Source organism: Zalophus californianus, chromosome 1 (genome assembly GCF_009762305.2).
Source record: "Zalophus californianus isolate mZalCal1 chromosome 1, mZalCal1.pri.v2, whole genome shotgun sequence".
Taxonomy (NCBI): domain Eukaryota; kingdom Metazoa; phylum Chordata; class Mammalia; order Carnivora; family Otariidae; genus Zalophus; species Zalophus californianus.
In genome coordinates, this window is record NC_045595.1 from 91,031,215 (window position 1) to 91,053,657 (window position 22,443).

The 22,443-nt window shown below is 45.7% G+C and overlaps 1 protein-coding gene across 7 annotated transcripts in view; it reads left to right on the top strand.

Annotated features, from left to right (window-relative positions):
* CEP63 (centrosomal protein 63) overlaps positions 1-1,930 on the top strand; it is a 63,794-nt gene extending 61,864 nt beyond the window's left edge. For all 7 annotated transcript variants that reach the window (XM_027583689.2, XM_027583687.2, XM_027583686.2 and 4 more), the window contains one exon: positions 1,533-1,930. In XM_027583689.2, coding sequence (XP_027439490.1) covers positions 1,533-1,691 — 159 coding nt within the window. In that variant the 3' untranslated portion in view covers positions 1,692-1,930. The remainder of the gene's footprint in view (positions 1-1,532) is intronic.
* The last annotated feature ends 20,513 nt before the right edge of the window (positions 1,931-22,443 follow it).

Here is a 22,443-nt window from a genome sequence, read left to right on the forward strand (position 1 = left end):
AACATGGATTCAGTACCACGCAGGGTGACACTGTGCTGGCCCCATGTTCCTGCAGCTGCCGTGCAGACTTGAAGCACTCGCCTCTGGCCATTCATTGCCATCACCAGTTAGGGGTCCCACACCTGTGAAAGCTCAGTATTTGTGACTTTTGAATGTACCTACAAGTCCATGGAAAGGTTTTCTTTTCATTTTTAAAATAAGTCTCTACTTCCCTTACATGTCATTCTGAAATCCAAAAACGTCCTGCAAACTGTCTTCCTACATTTGGCAGCAAAACTTACTTGGCACTAAAACCTGACCTGAACTGATGTGATAATATGTATAGATTTTATTTAATTCTGCTTAGCATTTTACTTCAGAAATATCAATGTGTTTGATTATGAGACGTTACCTCAGACTCCAGTAAGGTAATACGGTTGATCCTCATTAATCGTGGATTCTGTGTTTGTGAATTGCCTCCTCGCTAAACTATTTGTAACCCTCTGTCGAGACTTGAGGGACTCCTACGGTCATTTGTGGTTGTGAGCAGAGCTGTGAAAAATTTGAATCCCTAGACTTGCACATTCCCAGCTGAGGTTGGCGGAGGTGGCACTCTGCCCTTCTGTCCAGCTGTCACACAGAGGTGACCAGAGAGAGGGGAGGAGGTGAGGACAGCGTGGGGTAAGCTCCAGGAGCGTGGGCTCTGGGGCTGGTGAACAGGGCTGGAGTCCCAGTTCTAGCACCCGTTAGTGGGACGGCCTCAGGCAAGCCACTTCAACTTCTGAACCTCGTTTTCTCTTTTGTCAAATAAAGAAAATCGACTCTAACAGGATGAATCATTTTAGGATGATTGTGCGTGCGTGTGTGTGTGTGTGTGTGTGTGTGTGTGTGTGTGTATTTCCCCAAGGAGCAGTGATGCTTTATTCACTAACTCAGTGTTTGAGGTGACTCTAGAAGTAACTACTGCATGTGAGGAGGGACTGTTTGTGGTACATGTCCTCTATTACCTTTCTGAGGTCTGGATTCTGATATACCATGGTCCCAGGAGTTTCAGATGAGGGCTCATGGACCTGAGGTTTTGGAGGAGGGAAACTACTGATTTCACTTGGGATCTAATATGTTATTAGTAGATTTGCTGTGCTTTAAAATCAAAGTAACATATTCAGATTTTAAAAGTGAATTTGCAGTAACAGACATTAAGTATACTCTCTTCTGGGATATTAAAGCCTATTAAAGGCTATATGTATGTATACTTTATACAAAGTCTAAACAGATACTCTTCAGACCCATAACTAATATATTTTATGTGACACTTTACATTTATACAATTTGGGTCAGAAAGGAAGAGGTCTGTGTTAATTTTTCCAGAACGGCTTCTTTCTTTCTTTCTTTTTCTTTACTAGTCTAATTATTAGGACAAAAATCTCTCTTCAGAAGAAAAAGTAGTTTTTTAAAAGTCACCTTTTAATATTTCTGGTTAGAAAATAGCATGAAAATGTATGTGAGAAGTACACTGTTCAACTTACGTATGTCAAAATTTGTTTCTCCTCCAGTGTCCCTTGCCTTTATCTCCTCTGGGTTCCATAGCTACCAGATTTTTGGAAGAGGAGGAGCTGAGGTCGCATCATATTCTAGAGCGCCTGGATGCCCATATTGAAGAACTCAAAAGAGAGAGTGAAAAGACAGTGAAACAATTCACGACCCTAAAGTAGCCTCTTGAAAAAAAAAAATCACAAACTTGGAAAGGAAAATAGACCCTGAAGAGTTACTGTCACCTGGAAGTAGTGGCTCTTCACAACACGAAGATGCAAAAAATGCCAAGATGAGACATCCTAACACTTGTTGTGAAGGAATCGGAAAAGCGGATACTTCTCTAAGGCATTTTCACTGCACTGGTTTGTTTGAAGAACTTTTTCCAGCAATAACTTGTAAGAATAAACCATTTTGCTAGGCTTTTTTTTCCCTTACATTAATATTTATTATAAAGTGATATTTTCTCTTGATGACTTAAATGTGAATAGCTAGAGACTAATTAAAATAAAGATTTTATGATACAAGTTGAAGATAAAGTAACTACAGAAGTATGTAGTAGGAGTACGGATTTCAGAGTCAAACTGACCCAGATCCAGGTCGATGTACTGGCGTTGCTGTTTACTAGCCAGTTGGGCTGCTAGCGTGTCTAGGGATGAAAGAACTTTGACAGGAAGCCCTCTTTTGCTCTGAACACAAGTATAAGAGAGAGGTGGAGGGAGGGGCCAGGGGCTGGTTTTAGGCGTGGGGTGCCTATGGAATGTCGGATGGAAATGCTCGGCCTCTGCATTTCTGAGACGTTTAAAGGGGAGACAAAGATCTGTGTGTAGAAGGTGTTAGAAACCATGGAGAGCCGATAAGATCCACCTGATAAAGTTTCCCAGGGCGAGTGTGTAGGGAGAGAAGAGCAGAGCGCAGGGCCAGGGGCGCTGAAGGACGCCATCATATGAAGGTCACAGGAAATGGATCAGTGGAAGAGCTAGACCCCACCGCTCCATGTCCACACCAGCGGGAGGTCCCGTCGGTTCTGCTTCCAAAATCTATCTCAGATGCAGCCATTTCTCTCCTCCAGTGCCCCCACCCTGTCTAGACTAACCCATCTCTCACCTAGATACTGCCAGTAGCCTCCTACCTGGCATCCCCTCCGCTCATGACGCCAGGAAGTGAAACAGTGGCACCACTACCTCTCTTGAAACCCTTCAGAGGCTTCTTACTGCACTCAGAAGAACTCTGAATTGCTTAGCAGAGCCTACAGAGCCTTGGGTAACAGGGCCTGCCTGCGTCGCCCCCTGCACTGTCTTTTGTCCATGGTGCTCCAGCCATGCTGGCCTCCTTTCTGCTTCCGGTGCAGCCAGCTTCAACCTGTTAGGGTCCTTGTCCTTGCTGTTTGCCTGGAATCCCTCTCTCACCTCACCCATGATTGGGGTTTCTTGCCATCAGGTGTACACTCTAACGTCTCCCCTTGAGGAGATCTCTGACTGGCTTCTCCCAGTTTCTCTAGGTCACTACCTTGAGTTATTCCCTCTATAGTACTCCCCACTCTGAAATCATTCTGTTACTTGATTTACCTTTTTTGTTTATTTTGATTTAAGTAGGCTCCATGCCCACCGTGGAACCCAGCATGGGCCTTGAACTCACGACCTTGAGATTGAGACCTGAGCTGAGATCAAGAGTCAGATGCTTAACTGACTGAGCCACCCAGGGGCCCTATATGTTTTTATTGTGTGTTTCTACCCGTAAGCTCCTTGAGGGCAAGGGATGTTGCCTGTCTGGTTGGTGGTGGGGTCCTCATGACCCAGCACAAGCCTGGCACTGGGCAAGTGCTCAGATGGTTTGAACCAGTGGATAAATGTCCTTCCTCAGATGCACCACGTTTTCCCTTCACACCTATGTACGTGCTGTCCCTTGGGTCAGCCTCCTCTTCCCATGCTTTCACATGCCCCTACTGTCTTGCTTGGCAAAGCCTTCCCACAGCCCCTGACCAGATTAAGGGAGCTTCTCATTTCTTAGTGCACCCTGTGTGTGCTCCTCTCAAAGCACTGACCACACCATGCTGTCTAATTTCTGTCTCTTCCAAAAACTCCTTAAAAGCAGGGGCAAGGTCCTGCCTACATGCAGGGTGCTGTCTCACACATAGTAGATCCTAAATGACTAATCAGTACATAAAAATCGCTACCATTCTGGGCTTCATTGCACTTACCTGTAAAATGGGGATGATACCTCATGGGGTTGAGAGGATTTATTGAAAATACATTTTTTTAAAGATTTTATTTACTTATTTGACGAGAGAGAGACACAGCGAGAGAGGGAACACAAGCAGGGGAAGTGGGAGAGGGAGAAGCAGGCTTCCCGCTGAGCAGGGAGCGGGATGAGGGGCTCGATCCCAGGACCCTGGGACCATGACCCGAGTTGAAGGCAGACGCTTAACGACTGAGCCACCCAGGCGCCCCGAAAATACATTTCTGAAAGGGCTTTGCAGACTCTAAAAATATGGTACCCATCTGGATTGGTATGCAGGGATTTCTGAGTTTCAGACTGTCCCAAGCTTCCACTTAAAATATGTAGGGTACAACCCTAAATTTCCACGGCACCTGCCGACTAGGAGGAACAAGGACAGACTCTAGTCACTGGAGATACTTAAGGAATCGGGAGGTACTATGTACTTCTTAAACTTCCACCACGTTGTTAAAGTTGAGGTAAACAGTCTAAATTTGTCAGAATGTTCGATTGTAATTTAATCTCCCAACTTTGTTTTTCAAAAAGATATGCCAAATATTAAAATGTGTCAAACTCAATTTGAGCTAGTTTCTTAATACACATTTTACAAAGTCTCTCTGTGATCAGGATACTCACATGAGATGGAAAGGTAAGGGTGTGCTCATCTACTTTGGGTGTTTACAGATGATGTTGTGTTGGGTGAGTTGCCTCATTCCTCTTGGCCAGCATTCCCAGTGAAGTTTGGTCTGGATTTCTATGCAGATTTTAGCTGATGAGGCAAAGTTGAGTTCTCCCTGTGAGTGGGATGCTACCTTTCCATGGAGCCTCCTTTGATCTCAGTAAGCCTAGGAGGCAATGGGTGTCACTGTTCCAAAGCCACAGGGAGGATTTAAGTGGCTTGCCCAGGACCTGAAAGCCCTGGCTCTTTTTAGCTGAGCCTAGGTAGGGGTAGAGAGTGTGGACTCTGCAGGCAGGCGACCCAGTTCCTAACCCTAGCTCTACCACTTACTGGCTGTGTGACCTTGGGCTCCATACCTCAGCTTTCTCATCTGTAAAACGGGAAATAAAAATCATACCTTCCTCATAGGGTTTTTGTGAAGATGAGTATTTGTAAAGTACATAGAATGGTACCTAGCCTAGTAAGCAGTATGAAAATATCTTGTTGAATAGACAAAGAAATACACAGTATCTTTTAAGATTTTATTTGAGAGAGAGAGAGAGCACGAGTTGCGGGGGGAGAGCACAGGGAGAGGGAGAAGCAGGCTCCTCACTGAGCAAGGAGCCCAACGTGGGGCTCCATTCCAGGACCCCGGGATCATGACCTGAGCCAAAGGCAGATGCTTAACTGACTGAGCTCCCCAGGCACCCCAAAATTACAGTATTATGTCTACTCAACTTAAAAAAATTCTACCTTCCCTCTCAGACACAGACACATGACACCTAGTAAACTATGGGTGATGGTAATGTGTTTGCAAAACACCCCTGAGTCTGGAAACTAAAAGTTAGGTGTGAGAACAATAACTGTAAAATAAGTTCTGTCATTAAGAACATACGTAAGCAAAGAGTTGTCATGAATGGCAGTCAAGTGCAGAAAGGCAGGTTTAGGAAGAGATTTGTTGACTTGTTGTAGAGATAGTTTGAGATAGGATACAAAATGTATTAAAAAGAAACCAAGAGTGGAATCAGAGCAAAGGGAAAATGAAGGCCATACACGTCCATTCACAAACTAACATCTAGTTCAGTTGCTAGGGGCAGGCAGCAACTTTACCACTGAGCTGCTTAAGGGCAAAAGCAGAGAAGGAAACATTACTTAAAAGGTTGATGGTGCCCACAAGATCAAAACAGACCATGGGTTCAAGAGAAGCACATCTTCTCTGAGTGTGTATATGAGCATTTGGCTGGGTGTCTGAGCATTAGGAGAGGTCCTACAGCACTCTGGTAACTGATAAGAATAAGAGAATCTGTATGGCTTCCTTACAGCGTGCCTCAGTGTGGGCTGATGGCAAAGGCTGAAAGAGCAATCAGAGACCAGTTCTAAGGCGGTCCCAGATGTGATGGTATAAAGCTCTTGCGGTCTGGCCTGACCACAGGGGAAAATTTACAGAAATGATGGACTGCAGGCCTTCAAGGCAATCTTCTTTAAAAGCTATTTCTCCACAGTGTGATTTCAATAATCTGACGACCAGTTCACTCTTTTTTCCTCTGTGGGAACAGAGAATTTGGGCATTTTATGTTGCCCATTAAGGCCAGGTTCAAATGATTGGACAGTACAATCAGAAGTAAGTAGATACTCTTCCTGTGAAAAGAAAGAGCCTTATCAAGGCAATGCTTGAATGGTGGAAGGTCCAGGAACTCTCCCTGATAACTAAATGCAACATAGATAAATTTGCATACGTCCATTTTTCTGTCGGAGAGTATCAGATTCTCAAGGATATCTGTGAGCCAAAAAAATACAAAGAACCACAACTTTAGGGACTGGAATTTTCCCAGAATTGTGTTCTGTTTTCTGGGGAGAGATGCAAAATTGTAGGAGCCTGACCAATTCCTATTAGGGCTAAGTTTTATCTTATTTTATTTTTTATTTTTTAAAAGATTTTATTTATTTGACAGAGAAAGACACTGCGAGAGAGGGAACACAAGCAGGGGATTGCGGGGGGGCGGGGTGGGTGGAGAAGCAGGCTTCCCGCCGAGCAGGGAGCCCAATGCGGGGCTTGATCCCAGGACCCGGGACCATGACCTGAGCCGAAGGCAGATGCTTAATGACTGAGCCACCCAGGCGCCCCAGGGCTAAGTTTTAAAACGCAGTTGAATAGTCATTAGAACCTCAAGCTGTTCAATAATAAAAAGGCAAATAATCCAATTTTAAAGTGGGTGAAGGATCTGAATGGATATTTCTCTAAAGAAGATGTACAAATGGCCAAAAGCACATGAAAAGATGCTCTACATCACTGTCTTCAGGAAAATGCAACTCAAAACCATGTGAAATACTACTTCACAGTCACTGTAATACAAAAGATGGAAATAACAAGTGTCGATAAGGATGTGGAGATATTGCAGGCTTGCGGGGTTCTCGTCTCACCGAGTCCAAAAACGAATCTCGCGGACGCAAACGGGTGAAATGAAGTGAAAGTTTATTAAGTGAAGGTGAGAACAGAAAGGAAAGAGAAAGCTCTCTAGAGTGAGAGGGGTCCCGAATGGCTTGCCAGTGAGGGTTTTTAAGCCAGTCTTTATTGAAAACTAGACCAGGGAGCTTGTGGCCTTGAGATTCTTGCGCCATCTTGGTCTGAGCAAGGACTATTGATAACCCCTTAATGACTGACTGACTTTGAGATTTGGTCATTTTCTGTGATTACACTGTAGCTGCCAAAGAAAAATACTCCCTAACATCCAAGGCCAGGTGGTCTGGTCTATTCCCTTATCTCTTGTTCACTCTTTCAGAGCCTACTCAAGGCCCCCCTATCTCTCCCTGCCTATACCTGAACCCTTTCCTTACTCTGAGAAATTGGAACCCTTATATGCTGCTGATGGCAATGTAAAATGGTGCAGCCACTCTGGAAAACAATTGGACAGTTCCTCAAAAAGTTGACCGTTTACCCAGTAGGACCAAACCTAGGTGTATGCCCAAACTCAATGAAAACACATGTCCAGACAAAGAGGGGCACATGAATGTTCATAGCAGCGTTAATCCTGGTAGCCACAAGTAGAAACAACCTAAATGTCCATCAACCCATGAGCCCATCAACAAAACGTGGTGTATCCAGACAGTGGAATATGTTTTGGTAGTAAAAAGGGATGAGGTACTGCTGCCTCAATGCCGAACGACCTTGAGAACCTTCTGCTACGTGACAGAACCCAGTCATGAAAGACCACATATGTATGATTCCATTTATATGAAGCGGCTATGATGGGCAAATCTGCAGAGACAGACGGTAGATTGGTGGTTGCTAGGGGCAGGGAGAGGGAGGGTTGGGGGGGAGACTAAAGGGTAAGGGGTTTCTTCTGGGGGGTTCGGAAAATGTTCCACAATAGGTTGTGTGATAGTTGCCCGACTCTGAATGTAACACCACCCAAATCTATTGAAATATACACTTTAAATGGGTGAATTATATGGTATGTGAATTATATCTTCATAAAGCTGTTACCCAAAAAAGCCTCCCTGATGGGTAGCAACGCCTAAAAAATTCAAGTTTATATTCAGAAAACATCACAGCACATAGAGCACATACATGCCAGAGTCTCATAGTTTCCACTCTACACTCACACTCAGGAGTAACAGTGGTGGTTCTCTTTAGAGAAGGGGTGACCGAGCTCTGTCTGCATAATTGCTTGTGAGTGGAGCAGTTCTGCACTGCAAGATAATGTGGGTAAGGGCTTTGCCAGGAGCTGGGCACACTGCGAGGCTCCCCCGCTTCCTCCAGCAGAGCGTGGTCTTGTGCTGCCTGCGAGGGGAGCAGTTTCCAGGATTCCTGAGGGTCCTGGCAGCAAAGTCCATAGTAATCAGCCAGGCAGAGTTTCCTGGCTAAGTATCTCGTATGGAGGGGCTGCAGGAATGCTTGGCACTAACCTTAGTGGTGAGGAGGACTGCGTACAGAACGTTTTAGAGAGCATTACAGACCAATGATAGAGAAGTGTGTGACTATGGGACTTGTGCCCTAACACTGCTTGGCAAATCCTCCAATATCTCTCCAAGCATGACTGGGAAAAATAGAGAAAGAAAAGCCAGATGCATTACATAAACCCGCTCATTTCTTCAGCTATGGAACACAGATCAGCTAAGACCATTTGACACTAGTTTGCCCAGTGCTTTCATGGAACAACCACTCCTTTGGGAGGCATCTAGCGCAGCTGAGCTAGTTGTCAGTTCCCAGAGCTGTCCTAATTCCCATGGCACTGGCTTGGGGAAGCAAGGAGGGCCTCTCTGTAGGCCATCTCTTGGATTTGTTTTGCTCCGGATGGATAGCATGAACTAAAATAACTCACCAGTCCCTGAATCTTTCTGCAATCTAGAACACATGGGTCCTCAGCCTCAAATTCCATGCCACAAACAAGACAAGTGTTTTCTACCAATTAATTTCTTTTTTTTTCAATTAACGAATTTTATTTTTTAAAAAGATTTATTTATTTATTTGAGAGAGACAGAGAGTGAGAGGGAGGGGCAGAGGGAGAGGGAGAGAGAATCCTAAGCATTCTCCCTGCTGAGCGTAGAGCCCAACACAGGGCTCGATCCCACCATCCTGAGATCATGACCTGAGTAGAAATCAAGAGTCCAATGCTTAACCAACTGAGCCATCCAGGCGCCCCTCAATTAGTTTCTTCAACCATGGTGGAGTATATGGCCTGCTCCCAGCAGGTGCATATACTCCATATGTGCAAGTCACCCGATAACCTAACAGAGCGGTGGCTGGGCCCCGTGGTTTCCCCAGTGAGCTCCCTCCTGGCTGACAGGCCCTCAGCCCAGCATGGAATCCTAACCTATTCATATTAACAAGTCCTGGACCATGAGCAAAAGATAGGAACATTTCTAGATGGCTGGTACATTCAGCCTGCTACCTCCTGCATGAGCTACCATTTGTAGATTAAGAAGGCATCACCTGATCTTTTTATTTTGCTCCAAAAAGTCTTAATACGAAAACGTTTTTAAACAACACCAGGCAATTCCAATCTTCTCAGGCTAAGTCATTTCCTAAATCCATATTTTTCAAACTGTCTTCCAGAGATCTGAAATTTTTCAGCGTTAATACATGTTCCTTAGAAATATGCCAAAGCAGAATGGGAAATGCTGCATATCATATCCCCTAGAGCCAGGATAGAAGTGGGAGAACTGCCTCTCTTCCTTTCACTGGCCAAGATCCCTCCACCCTCCCCCTGCCTCCCCTATTGCTTTCCAGATCACTGGGAGCTGGTGGCCCTAGACACTTAGAGTTCTCTCTCTCTCTCTCTCTCTTTTTTAATTTGACAGAAAAAGGCACAGTGAGAGAGGGAACACAAGCAGGGGCAGTGGGAGAGGGAGAAGCAGGCTTCCCGCGGAGCAGGGAGCCCGATGCGATGCAATGCGGGGCTCGAACCCAGAACCCCCGGGATCATGACCTGAGCTGAAGGCAGACGCTTAACAACCCAGATGCCCTGACACTTAGAGTTCTTAACCTTTTGTGTGCCAGGGACTTCTGTGGCAGAGTGGTGAAACCTATGGACCCCTCAAAACAATGACTAAATGCATAAAATATGTAGTGTTAAAAGGAAAACCAATTATTTTGACGTTCTGTTATCAAAACCGAAGAAAAAACATTTGTGATATGGTATTATATATGCTTCTTTAGTAACTCATTAAATAACAAAACCCCAGTGGCCGTCAGGAGGCCAGGTGAGCTGCTGAGAAGGGAAGAGGTTGGTGAAGCTGTAGATGGAGCCTTGCCGGTAGCCTCAAAGAAATATGAAAATATTTTGAGATGTCTACAACAAGCGTAGTGAGATAAGAAAATAACTGATTTCTATTGGAATAAAGCTCCAGGTCCTCGTAGTTGCTGTGGTTTATGGCTTATATTCCTAATGGAATAAAAACCAAATTTCATTTAAGATCTTGTTGAGAATTAGGATGTCAGTTTTTCCCATCCAAGTTCATGGAGCCCCAAATTCTGTCCTTGGACCTGTTGGTAGGGGGTCTGTGAACTCCAGGTTAAGAATTTTAGAGGCTTAGAGCTTTCTTATCATTTATGTCATACCTGGTCAGTCTGGTTCTCTGCGAACATTCACTGCTACAGGGGGGGTAGTATTTGTTTTTTTTTTTATTTTTGTTTATTTCATTTTTTTGTTTAGATTTTATTTATTTATTTGAGAGAGAGACAGAGATAGTGACAGAGATAGCGAGAGAGAGCACAAGCGGGGAGGAGAGGGAGAAACAGGCTCCCTGCCCCCAGCCCCTCCCCCATGCGGGGCTCGATCCCAGGACCCTGAGATCATGACCTGAGCTGAAGGCAGACGCTTAACTAACTGAGCCACCCAGGTGCCTGAGGGGACAGTATTTGTCCTTAGTATCACCAACTTACACAAGGGAACATTTTTAATTTTTTAATTTTTTTTATTCATGGCATACTTTTGGGCATCTTGGAGAACTAGTGTTGTGCACTGGCAGGCCAGAGCATTCTACCTGGGTTATTGGGGTCCCTGGGGTCTTGGAAGCCGTCAGCATTTGGGGCAGCCAGGTCGAGCCTGGGATGGGCATGTGACCACGGAGAAGCTGGACCACTCGGACATCATCGACAGAGCTGCCGAGGGTGCCACTGTCCACTGTGGGCAAGGGCCCAATGGCACACTGGAGGATCTGGAGCTCTGTGCACCCAAGGAGAATTTGCAGCCCAAGTGCAGCCATCTGGAGACTGTGGGGCAAGGGACAGTTTGGGGGTGGTTGATGTAGGAGGGGCCAGGTGATGTTCTTTTGGGTGCAACTCTAGACAGCAGACCCAAATCTCTGTCTTCACAAAACAATCCAACAGTCTCAATCTTTCTGGAATCTCAAGAAATGAATACTTAAATACTGCAAACAAGGCGAAAATTATTGTCCGGCAAAGGTCAGATAGTCATAGCTCTCTGCTGGTGTACCCTGGCACGCCTTACCCCAAGCTACCTACAGGCTGACCACTCCAAGATTCAGAAGTTGTCCAAATTAGAGTTTCACATTTACACTAGATTTAAAAATGTTTGATTGGGTTAAAGGTCTATCCATAATATTACTAGAAACTTCAACGATAAATTTGTCAATGAAAGAAGAGAAATTGCAATTAGAGTCTTTAAATACGATCTGTATTATAATTTTCAAATTAATGTTGTAAAGAACATTATCACTACTTTGCAAAATTTCTCATCAAGGTGAACAAGGAAGAATTTAAAGACATTGTTAATTAAAAACACCTTGATCAGGAATTGTCTTTAACAATTTCAAAGCGTAAATCCTCATATAAAAAGTTAAAGTCACAAAAGAAAGCTCAAGGTTTTCATTAAATTTTTTTTAAAAAAAGATCATATTGGAAGTTTTATATAAATTCAATGTCTCTTCTACTACTAGCGTATTATTTTTATCATCATAATTACATATTGCAGAGAAGATGTAATGAATTTTGTCCCATACAGACACCTTTAAATCCTCCCCTTTTTACCCCAGAGGGTTGTACAGATATTACCGTCGACGCTTTTCATGCGAGGTCCTCTCCGAAACGTTCAGCCATGAGATGAGACCTCGTGGTGGGGCCTGGCATGGGTTCTGGCATGTCATAGGCTTGCCCTTCTTCTTCTTCCTTGATATGCCTCAGCTGAAATATTTCTGCAGTTAAAATCTATTTTTTTTAAATGTTTTATTTATTTGTTCATGAGAGTCAGAGAGAGAGGGGTGGGGGGGGGGGCAGAGGCAGCAGGGAGCCCGATGCGGGACTCGATCCCAGGACCCTGAGATCATGACCTGAGCCGAAGGCAGACGCTTAACCATCTGAGCCACCCAGGTGCCCCTAAAATCTATTTTGATTAATGGTTAAACATATGTGGCCTACTCAGACGACAGCTATCCATTTATTAGTTCATTCATCAAACATTTAATCAAGCAAACCCCTCATCTCAGAAGCCTGAGCTCCTGCTACTCCCCGCAGATCCCAGCGCAGGTGACACAGACCCCAGCTCCCTTCATGCTCCCAGAACCTCTGACAGGTGCGCACGGCAGCCTCATAACACACCTGCGCCCTTAGCGATTGGCATCACCAGTGCTTAAAGATAGCGTCAGTGCTCAGGGCGATGGGGCCCAGTGAAATGAGTCTGAGAGCGGAGGGGGAGGGTCTCAAAGCCAGCGGACCACTTAGCAGCTGTACGCCCTTGGGCAGTTTCCTCCGTGCATAGTGTGGACTCTGACCCTGGCTCAGCAAGGCTGTCAGGAGGCCAGGTGAGCTGCTGAAAAGGGAGAGGATGGCGAGGCTGTAGATGGAGCCTTGCCGGTAGCCTCAAAGAGGGCAGCTGTAGGAAAGCAAGCTCTCAGGCTCTGGGAGACAGTGGGAGGGGCAGGTGTGGGGTGACCTGGACAGCCAGCTAGTCCAAAGAGGGCACTGCAACTCAGTCCCCTGTAATGTTCACGGGCTACTTGAGAAAAGCTGGCCAGATTTTGATGTGATTTTCCTGATTTTTAAATGTTGGCACTGATAAAACCTTTTTTTTTTTTTTAACACTGCGCATGCTGAGCAGTAAAGTTTGCAACCTCTGCCCACACCAGTGTTGGGGTGATAAGGGTGATGGGGGGGCAGGTTCCCTACCACAGGCAAGGCCCCTGGGAAAGGGGGTAGGGAAGGCACAGTAGGGGGAGGAGCCATCTTCCTTGTCTGTAGGGCTCCAGGGAAAACTGATGCCACAGAGGCTGGTCACCCACCATGTGTTCGTTCCATCCTCCATGGAGAATGGGGTTCATTTTGCAATAGTGACTTCTATTAAGAGCTAAAGCTATAAAACTTCTAGAAGAAAACAGGAGAAAATCTTTGAGACCCTGGGTTAGGCAAAGATTCTTTTGTTTTTTTAAAGATTCATTTATTGATTTGAGAGAGAGAGAACACGAGAGAGAGGGGCAGAGGCAGAGGGAGAGAGAGAATCTCAAGCAGACTCTGCACTGAGCATGGAGCCCAATGTGGGGCTTGCTCTCACAACCCCGAGATCACAGCCCAAGCCGAAACCAAGAGTTGGACACTCAACCGACTGCGCCCCTCAGGCACACCCCTCTTTTTAAAAAAATGGTGACATGGATGATTTCTTTCCCCCTGAATTTAACAAAAGCCAACATTTCATCATATATTCCTCAAACCTTACATAGAATAAAAGATTACTGAAAACATCTTTGTTTTGGTCTACTTCCATGCCTTTCTTCTGTTTCCAGAAGCAATTGCTATCCTGGTGTTGGTGTTAACACCTCACAACTATATTTTTGGATTTATACATATCCACAAAGAACACACAGCATGATTTCACGTAGTATACTCATATGTCTATATGCTAGAAACAATTAGAAAAAACAATTAAAAAAAAGAAAATGCACTTTAAAATTGATACCATTACCACATCATGAAAATATACCTGTAAATACCTAGAAATGTACCTAATAAAAGATATGCAAGGCTCCACAAAAATCCACTAAACATTACTGAGAGAAAGGAAGAATTTGCTACCTCATCCTCAAAACTGGGAGACAGGAAAGGGGGCTGGGGCTGGAATGGCATGAGATGTCCAAACACAGCATCTAATGCATCATCGGTACTTGACATTTACATTGTTATGACCCTATAAATATCCACACGTAGTATACTATGATTAATATGATTTTTTGGGTACAATCTTTCTTCATGAAATCAGCATTTGCTTTGTTTTCAACATAGCTTTCACCAAATAGTCCCGCAAACTCCTCCATGTCGTTAAAATAGCCCCAGTGGAGTCACCTGTATCCGGCAACTGAGTCATCGGTCCCATTTTGTTTTTTCCTACGATGTGCCTCCTTTCTAGGTTGGTCCATCCTCCTTGCCGTGCGGCTGTTCTCCAGATTTGTTCCATTACCGTCCTTCTTGCCATCTCCTTGTCCCTCCTTTCTGTAGGAGCTTCCTGGTCCCAGTGCACTCCGTTCTTGCTTTACAGGAGGAAGCGGTAATGCCTTATAGGTCCTAATCTTGAACATCACACACTGTAATTTCTGTCACATTCTATTTGTTAGAAGAGAGTCACTAAGTATAGCTCCCACTTAAGGGGATGGGAACTAGGCTCCACCTTAGGAAGAGAGGAGTACCAAAGAATCTGTGGATGCATTTGAAAACCACCAAGATGCACTCGCAAACTCGTGTGTGTGTGTGTGTGTGTGTGTGTGTGTGTGCGTGTGCGCACGTGTGCGCTTGCCTGCATGTGAGTGTGTGCATGTGTGTGTGTGGGGAGGGATTCCTAGAGGCGGTCAGATAGGGTTCTGGTCCTGTCACTGGAGTGCTGCCCATAGATTGTACCTGTGGGTCTTTTTCTTGGGTTGGTCAGTTTTCTCAGAGAAGAAATGCTTGGAGGATATAAGCCAGGTGGCCGGATGCAGGGCATTACGTGGGATGAGGGCTCGGGGCGGTCTCACCATACAGGACGCAGATTGCGTATCTTTTCTCTCTAACCTTTACTTTACTTCATATGGTTTCAGATGCTGATTTGCAGGCTCTCTTGAGTGGGAGATTTTCTTCTTCTTTCCCTCTCTTTGGGCTCTCCTTCCTTATCTAGGTAGTTGGCGGCTGTTCCAGCCAGCTCCCAGAACCCCCAGATGAGCTGGGTTTTTTACTGGTGGCTCAGGACGCCTGCTGTGTGGTCACCTTGGAATATTACAGTGGGTAATATTCATGGACCAGTGGGTGGAGTGGCGCAACTGCTTGAATTTAAGGCAGTTACATATAGGGAGGGTCTTTTAACAAAGGTGTCCATTAATGGGACAGCTGTTTCATGGAGTGATGAACTCCTGGTCTCTGGAAGATTCTAGAAGAGGCAGGTGGCCAAGTGTTGGAGACGGGATGTCTTCTTTTAGAGGCTGGCATCAGTGACGGCTATGATTTCAGGAGGGGCCTGTGACCTTCGGATTCAAGCCACGGCACAACACATGGCCCTTCAGTCTCACCCTCCTAACGCTGCGGACACCGATGCTGTGGCCGTGGGGACAGCTGACATCCACCGGGCAGGTATGCTCACTGCATTCGTGCTGACTCATCCAGTCCCCGTGGGAAACTTGCATGGTGGGTGCGCTGATGATCCCCAGCTCACTGCTGAGGAAACCAGGACTGGGAGGATCAGTAACTTGGGGCTGGCTGAGGGTTCGTGCCACGCTTATGCCAGCCTGATGTTGGCAGACGGGGCCGGAGGTCTCGGGGCCGGCCAGAGCTTAGTGAGGAGGGGTCTCCAGCTAGCTGCAGGGCTTCCCCAAGTCAAACCAATGTTTACAGAAAGGAACCGAGGCTTCAATCATACATTAATGGCTCCTGACGGCGCAAGACAGCTTTCAGTCAAACAGGGGACCAGCAGCTAAGAGGCCATCTTTCCAGAAAGATGCCCATCCTCTTCTTTTTAAAATGGACTTTTAACACTCTCGCGGAGCTTTAAAAATGTCAAGTGAAGTTTTACTGACAGAGCAGATTTCCTCCCGCAATCAGGTTAACGTGTTCTCTTCACTGTGTCTCTCCTGGGAGGTGGAAGAGATCGGATGCTAAAGAAATGGATGCCAAAGGGTTCATGGTGCCCACGCTCGCCTGCAGTTCCCAAGGGCGGAGCCATCACAAAGGATATGGGCAGGGGAGGGGACAGCCTCCAAATGTCTTGGGCGTCTTGGCCACATTTAATTTTTTACAGTATAATAAAATGTTAATTTTTCTGATCCCCTTGGTGTTCACATACATACAAATACATCAGCCAAGTTTTCAGGGAGTAATTTGTTATCCTGTGGTGATTTCGTTTTAAATGAACGTCTCCTCGACCCCCCCACCCCGACCCCCGTCCCCCTGTTTTGTCCGTGTGGGAGCTGCCAGGGCCCTCACTCCCAACATCCATACTTCATTCATCCGCAGCCCGGCCCTTTGTGGCTGTGACTGCCGCCGTGCCCTGAGCCCACAGGCTTCTCCGCAGTCGTCCCTGCCACCCTGGGGCAGGCGCCACCGCCTCACTCCCTGCCCAGCCCGGTGAAGTGATGGCTGATTCTTTCTGTCAGTGAGGCAGCCAGCCGTCCCTCCTGATGGAAACAAAGCAGTCTTGGCACAGGCCCGGGGCGGCGGGGGTGGGGTGGGTGGGGGAGGTGGGGGGGTGGGGGGTGTTCCTGGGGAAGAAGGGCTCTCCTCTGATCGGTTGGGGCCCTGATGGCTTCCTTGGGCAAACAGTATGAGCACTCCCAGCAGGTGGCCGTTTCTGTCTTCCTGTAAACAGACATTCCCCACCGGGGCAGAGAAACTCGCTCCTGGGCATATGCTTTTGTAGTTAGTTGAGAGAAAGAGAGAAATGACTCTTTAGGATGTTGTTAACTCAACAGCCTGTTTGGTCAACAGCCATGTAAATAAATCCAGTGACCTATGAATTCACTTCTGAAATGACAAATTGATGTTCACTTCAAAAATGTATTGATCATTTATTCTAAATGCAGATGTCATTTAGTCATGGAGATGAAACAGCGAGCAAATCCCACCTGGGCTCCTTCTTCCTGAAGCCGCATGCTTGCGTGCATTTGTGTGCTCCAAGTGGGTATGTTGGGTGGCATCCCCCTGGAGCCCAGAGGTGTCAGGAGGCCTAGACCATCCTTGGCCCTGTGGTTTGGCAGCTGACTGTTTGGACGGGTATGGGTAGGACTGGCGGATGCCGTTAGCTACATTTGTGTGCTGCCAAACAGAAGCACCCCCAGCTTAGGTTATAGAATCTCCTTCAAACAGAGTCCTGGAGGGGAAATCTGGGGCAGGAACCACAATTAGGTAGGGAAAAGGCAATTTCATAAAGTTACTCATGGCCAAAGAGTCCTGACTACCCCCTGCCACCTGCAGTCACAAACAGGGTGGTCATTCCAGTATCTCCCCCTGCCCCAGTTTCCCAGCCCTTCCTGGGGTGTAGCCCTCCCGGAGACATCTTGGCTTCTACTCACAGTTCAGGCCGTGGTGCCCAGAGCTGGGCAAAAGGCACAGGGGCCAGTCTTGGTGAATTGGAAACACATTTCAACAAACGTCAGTGAATTGTTATTGGGCTGCTGAGTTATGTTACTTCGCTGGTCCTGTCTTCATCTTTCCCCTCTGTTTTCCTAATGAAACACTTGCCAAACATTTACCAAACCCCTATTTTGTGCCATGGAGAAAAATTGAACTGTGTTCAAACAATTTGTAACCAAGTGCTCGAACCTCCAAGAACCCTCTCAATCACATGAATCATGCAGAAAGTACCTGCTTAACAGATGAGCTAACAAAGTGCTACGTGAACATGGAGGGTGGGCAGATAGGGGCTGGTGCAGATCCCTGAAGACCAAGCAGAGCTTCTCCAGACAGAGATGGAGGGAAGGGCGTCCTAATGAGAAGGATCAGCATGTGTGAAAAGCATGGTAGTGTGAGGGTCCATGGCCCGTCTCGTGTCATGTGGTTGATTTTTGCAAAAGGGATCTCATGGAGAGTCATGAGAGAAAGCAGTGTGAAGCCAGAGGGGGGATGATAGATTGAATGTTTGTATGCCCCCCAAAATTCATGGGTTGAGACTGAATCTCCCATATGATGGTGTTTGGAGGCAGGGCCTTTGGAAGGTGATTAGGTCATGAGGGTGAGCTCTCATGGATGGGATTAGTGTCCTTATAAACTCCAGAGAGTAAGCTTGTCCCTTCCACCATGTGAGGACACAAGGAGAAGGCAACCATCTATGAATCAGGAAGTGGGTTCTCATCAAACACGGGATCAGCAAATGACTTGATGTCAGCTTCCCAGCCTCTAGAACGGTAAGCAATGAATTTCTGCTGTTTATTAGCCACCTTGTCTATGGTATTCTGTTACAACAGCCAGAACAGACTAAGACAGTGGGGAACTGAGTCACCTCTTGGACAGTGGGGGAGTTTTGGGCAGGTTTTAAGTAAGAGTGTAACATGAGCAGATCCTTCTGGCTTTAGAGTTGAGGCTGCCCTGGGTGACAGGAACCAGGAGGCCAAGGAGGAGAGGGAAGGAAAAAGCTGCCTTTGTCAAATTAGTCCCCAGTACCTTGAAGGCGGCCCTTGGAGGATGCATTCCTCTTGCACAGAGACAGCCAGATACAGAGCCCACCACTGTCCCTTTGACAAACAATTTGGTGGCCTCTCACCAGTGATCACTGGATCCCAGATGGCTTTGGGATCTGCTGCCCCACCCCTAGAACCTGCACCCAATCTTTTCTGAATCCTTTGTGGCAGACACAGAGGTGTGCTACTCAGCTTTCCCTTCAAGAGAGAACTTGATTATCCACAAGGAGTACATCAGGTAGCTGAGAGCTTTCAGCTAGCAGTGCCTTCAGGGTCTGCCTTAGCTTTTATACATTGTTAGATTCAATTTGCTAGTTTTTGGAGGATTTTTATATCTATGTTCATGAGAGATATTAGTCTGTTGTTTTCTTTTCTTATAATATGTTTGGTTTTGGTATTAGGATAATGCCAGCCTCAGATGAGTTAGGAAGTAGGCCTTCTGCTTTTATCTTCTGAAAGAGGTTGTAGAAAATTGGTGTAATTTCTTCCTTAAGTGTTGGGTGGAATTCACCAGTGAACCCATCTGGGCCTGGTGCTTTCTTTGTGAGGGTTATTGATTATTGACTCGATTTCTTTAAAAGATAGTATGCCTACTCAGATCACCTATTTCTTCTTGTGTGAATTTTGGCAGGTTGTGTCTTTCAAGGAATTGGACCATTTGATAACCTAGGTTATCAAATTTGGGGGCATAGAGTTACTCGTAGTATTCCTTTATTATCTTTTTAATGTGCATGGGATCTGCAGTGATAACCCCTCTTTCACTTCTGATATTGGTAATTGTGTCCTTTCTTTTTCTCTTAGCTAACCTGGCTAGAAGCTTATAGATGTTATTGATCTTTTCAAAGAACCAAGCTTTTGATTTTGCTGATTTTCTCTATTGAGTTCTTGTTTTCAATTTATTGATTTCCGCTCTTTTTAAATTATTTGTCTTTTGCTTACTTTGCTCTTCTTTCTAGTTTCTTAATGTGGAAGCTTAGATTATTGATTTGAGAGCCTTCTTCTTTTCTAATATATGCCTTCAATGCTCTAAATTTCCTTCTAAAGAGAGCTTTTGCTACATCTCTCAAATTTTGATAAGTTGTGTTTTCATTTTCAGGTAGTTCAAAATATTTTAAAATTTTTCTTTAGATTTCTTCTTTGATGCATTAGCTATTTGGAAGTGTGTTCTTCAATCAGCAAATATTTTGGGATTTTTCAGTTATCTTTCTGTTACTGATGTCTAGTTTAATTCCACTGTGGTCTAAGAGCAGACATGTGTGACTTCTATTCTTTCAATCGGATGGGGGTGTGCTTTATGGCCCAGAATGTGGTCTATCTTGGTGAAGTTTGGAAAGAATATGTAATCTGATGTTGGATTGAAGTAATCTATAGATGCCAATTATATCTAGTAGTTTGGGGGTGGTGTTGAGTTCAACTATGTCCTTACTAATTTTCTGCTTGCAGATGGACCCATTCCCCTCACCCCAGAAGCATGAGGGGATTTTCCCCTGATATTCACTGTGAGACTTGGTAGAGATCCAGGAGATAAAACTCACAAAAATGTGGGGGTCCTGATAACTGGGTCCCCCTGGAGAGTTTTCAACTCTCAAAGCTGTCCACATTGAGCCCCAGCAATTTGTCAATTACAATTCAGGTTTTCTTACCCAGGCCATGGTTTCCATGGAGGTTTCTGCTCTGGTGGGTTGTGAATCTCGGTATCACCTGTCAGTCTCTCCAGTCTGGGGAAGGGGGCAGAGGTTTACCTTGTGACTTCACTTCTCCTACAGATATAAGAAGAGTTGTTGATTTTTCAGTTTGTCAGCTTTTTACCTGTTGGAGGGAGTGATGGCTTCTAGGCTTTTTACATGCTGGATCAGAAACCAGATATGTGGCTTATCTTAGCTTTTGAACGGAGGCCAAGTTCTTCTTGGTCAGCCTGTAGCCAATGACTGAGCAGACTGGGGTCTCTAGGGCCTGGCCATTTCTACACAAGGGACTCTTCTGTTGCATTGTCTGAGACTTGGACCACTGTCTGAAGTTCTCTCTACCTGATCCTGCTTCCTCCTCCTTTATCTTTCGCAGGTATTACCCTCTAGTACCCTGTTTGTGTTCCTAACTCTGTCTCAGCATCTGTTTGCCAGGGAGTCCACCTGGCACATTTGAACATATGATCAATACTGTTGTTGTTTCCAGGAGGAGAACAGGGAAATCTATGAGCCACGGATGTGGATAATCTGATTTACAAGGTGTAGCTTGCTAACCTTCAGGCTGGGCTCCACCACTCACCTTGTCACAGGTCCTCCTTTGGCTGTGCTGCTATGAGCCACCCTACACAGCACCAGCCGGGAGTGAAGACCTCAGCACCTGGCCTCTTCAGAGTCCAGAAAAAGGAGGAGTTTCTGCCTTTCTGTTAAAATCAGTTTTTGCTTGAAGACCCACATTTTCCATCAGGACCTGACACAAATTATGCTTTCTCCAGAGATGGTGAACTTCTTCTGGAAGGCTTTCATGGAAACCTTGTCGTAACACAACAATAGTCCTGGTGTTCTTATAAGAAGAAACATGGGGAGTCATGGAGCAGGTGGTGGTGGTGGGTCCTCATATCATCGTGGAAAGCAATCCCCACAGCGGAGCTGAGAGATGAGGAAGGCTCAAATTATGGCAAAGGCTGTGGGAGTAGGGTGGATGTGGGGCTGGGAGAGTGGGTCAGAATGGACCAGATTTCATCACTGCGGGGAATGAAGGAGTCACTAGTGACCATCACGAGTCTGACTGAGGTACCTGGGGGATGGGGATGTATTTACTTTGTTGGGGACCCAGGAGGAGTTGGAGGTAATGTGGGGGAGAAAAGTGACTTCGGTTCAGTATCTTTTGATTTGGGGATGCCCGTGGGATATCTAAGGGAAGGCATCCCGATCGCTGCCTGACTTTTAGTTTTCTTTCGTTCTGCTTGCAAAATCAGAGAGAAGCAGCATCCTGTCAGGGGCTGTTGCTTTCCCTTTGGTCTCTCTGCTGGGTTTTCTCCAGCCCCTTGCCCTCAGGCAAGAGAGGAAACAGCAGTGCAGTCTGCTGGGGGCTGCAGGGCAGGCTCTTAACACAGCAGGGCCCTTCAGATGTTCCGAAACTGACAATCCCAGGTCTACCACCTGCCAGCATCTGTTCCCAGAGACACAGCATCACAAACTCTCTGGACTGGAAGGGACGTTAGAGGTCATCCATTCCAGCCTCGGGGTTGGCATTCTCAGACTGTTCTAATAATTTAAGAGTTCCTCCTCCTATGAATGCGGGAGGCTTTCTTCTGACTTCTCCTTAATATGCTGTTCAAGACATGGTCCACCCGTGCGCTTCCTTCCTCCAGAGACATGTCCCGGGGGACGGGACGGGGGGAGCTCACGTTTGTGGGTCCAGCAGGGAGGGATGATGCTACAAGGCCAGACTGGAGAACACAGTTCTTTCTGTCCTTCACACTACAGCTACGAGAATGGTCTCCATGGTTACGGCAGCTTCTCAGAGGTGCCTGGATGTTCATTTTCTCTATTTCCCTAAATGTCTAATTTATGAATAATCTGTTTAGGTAACCTGCTGGAAAGTTTCTGTATGTATATGAAAATCAAAAAATAGATACTCAAAACAACAAAAAAATGTAGGCTGATAGGCATTTTGGGTACATTCTTTTCTTCTACTAATAACAGAAATTAAGATTGACTTGAAAAATTTCAAGTTAAACAAGATTCAATGAAAGAAACACTGCCTTCATGTTCTTCAAAGGCATGTGAGCCAGAGAGGGGCTGGAGGTAACCTAATTATGTTTTCTTTAATGTGAAATAGCTATTTGCCTGACATTCCATTTGCATCTCCCTATCACATTCAAATGGCTGGGACATTGATTTTTTTTTTTTTTCTCCTAGGGCTCCCTTTGAACATGAAAGTGTTTTTTCCTATTTTTTTACCCCTTGTGAGAGCAGTGATAAGAACAGATCGATAATTACATTGTT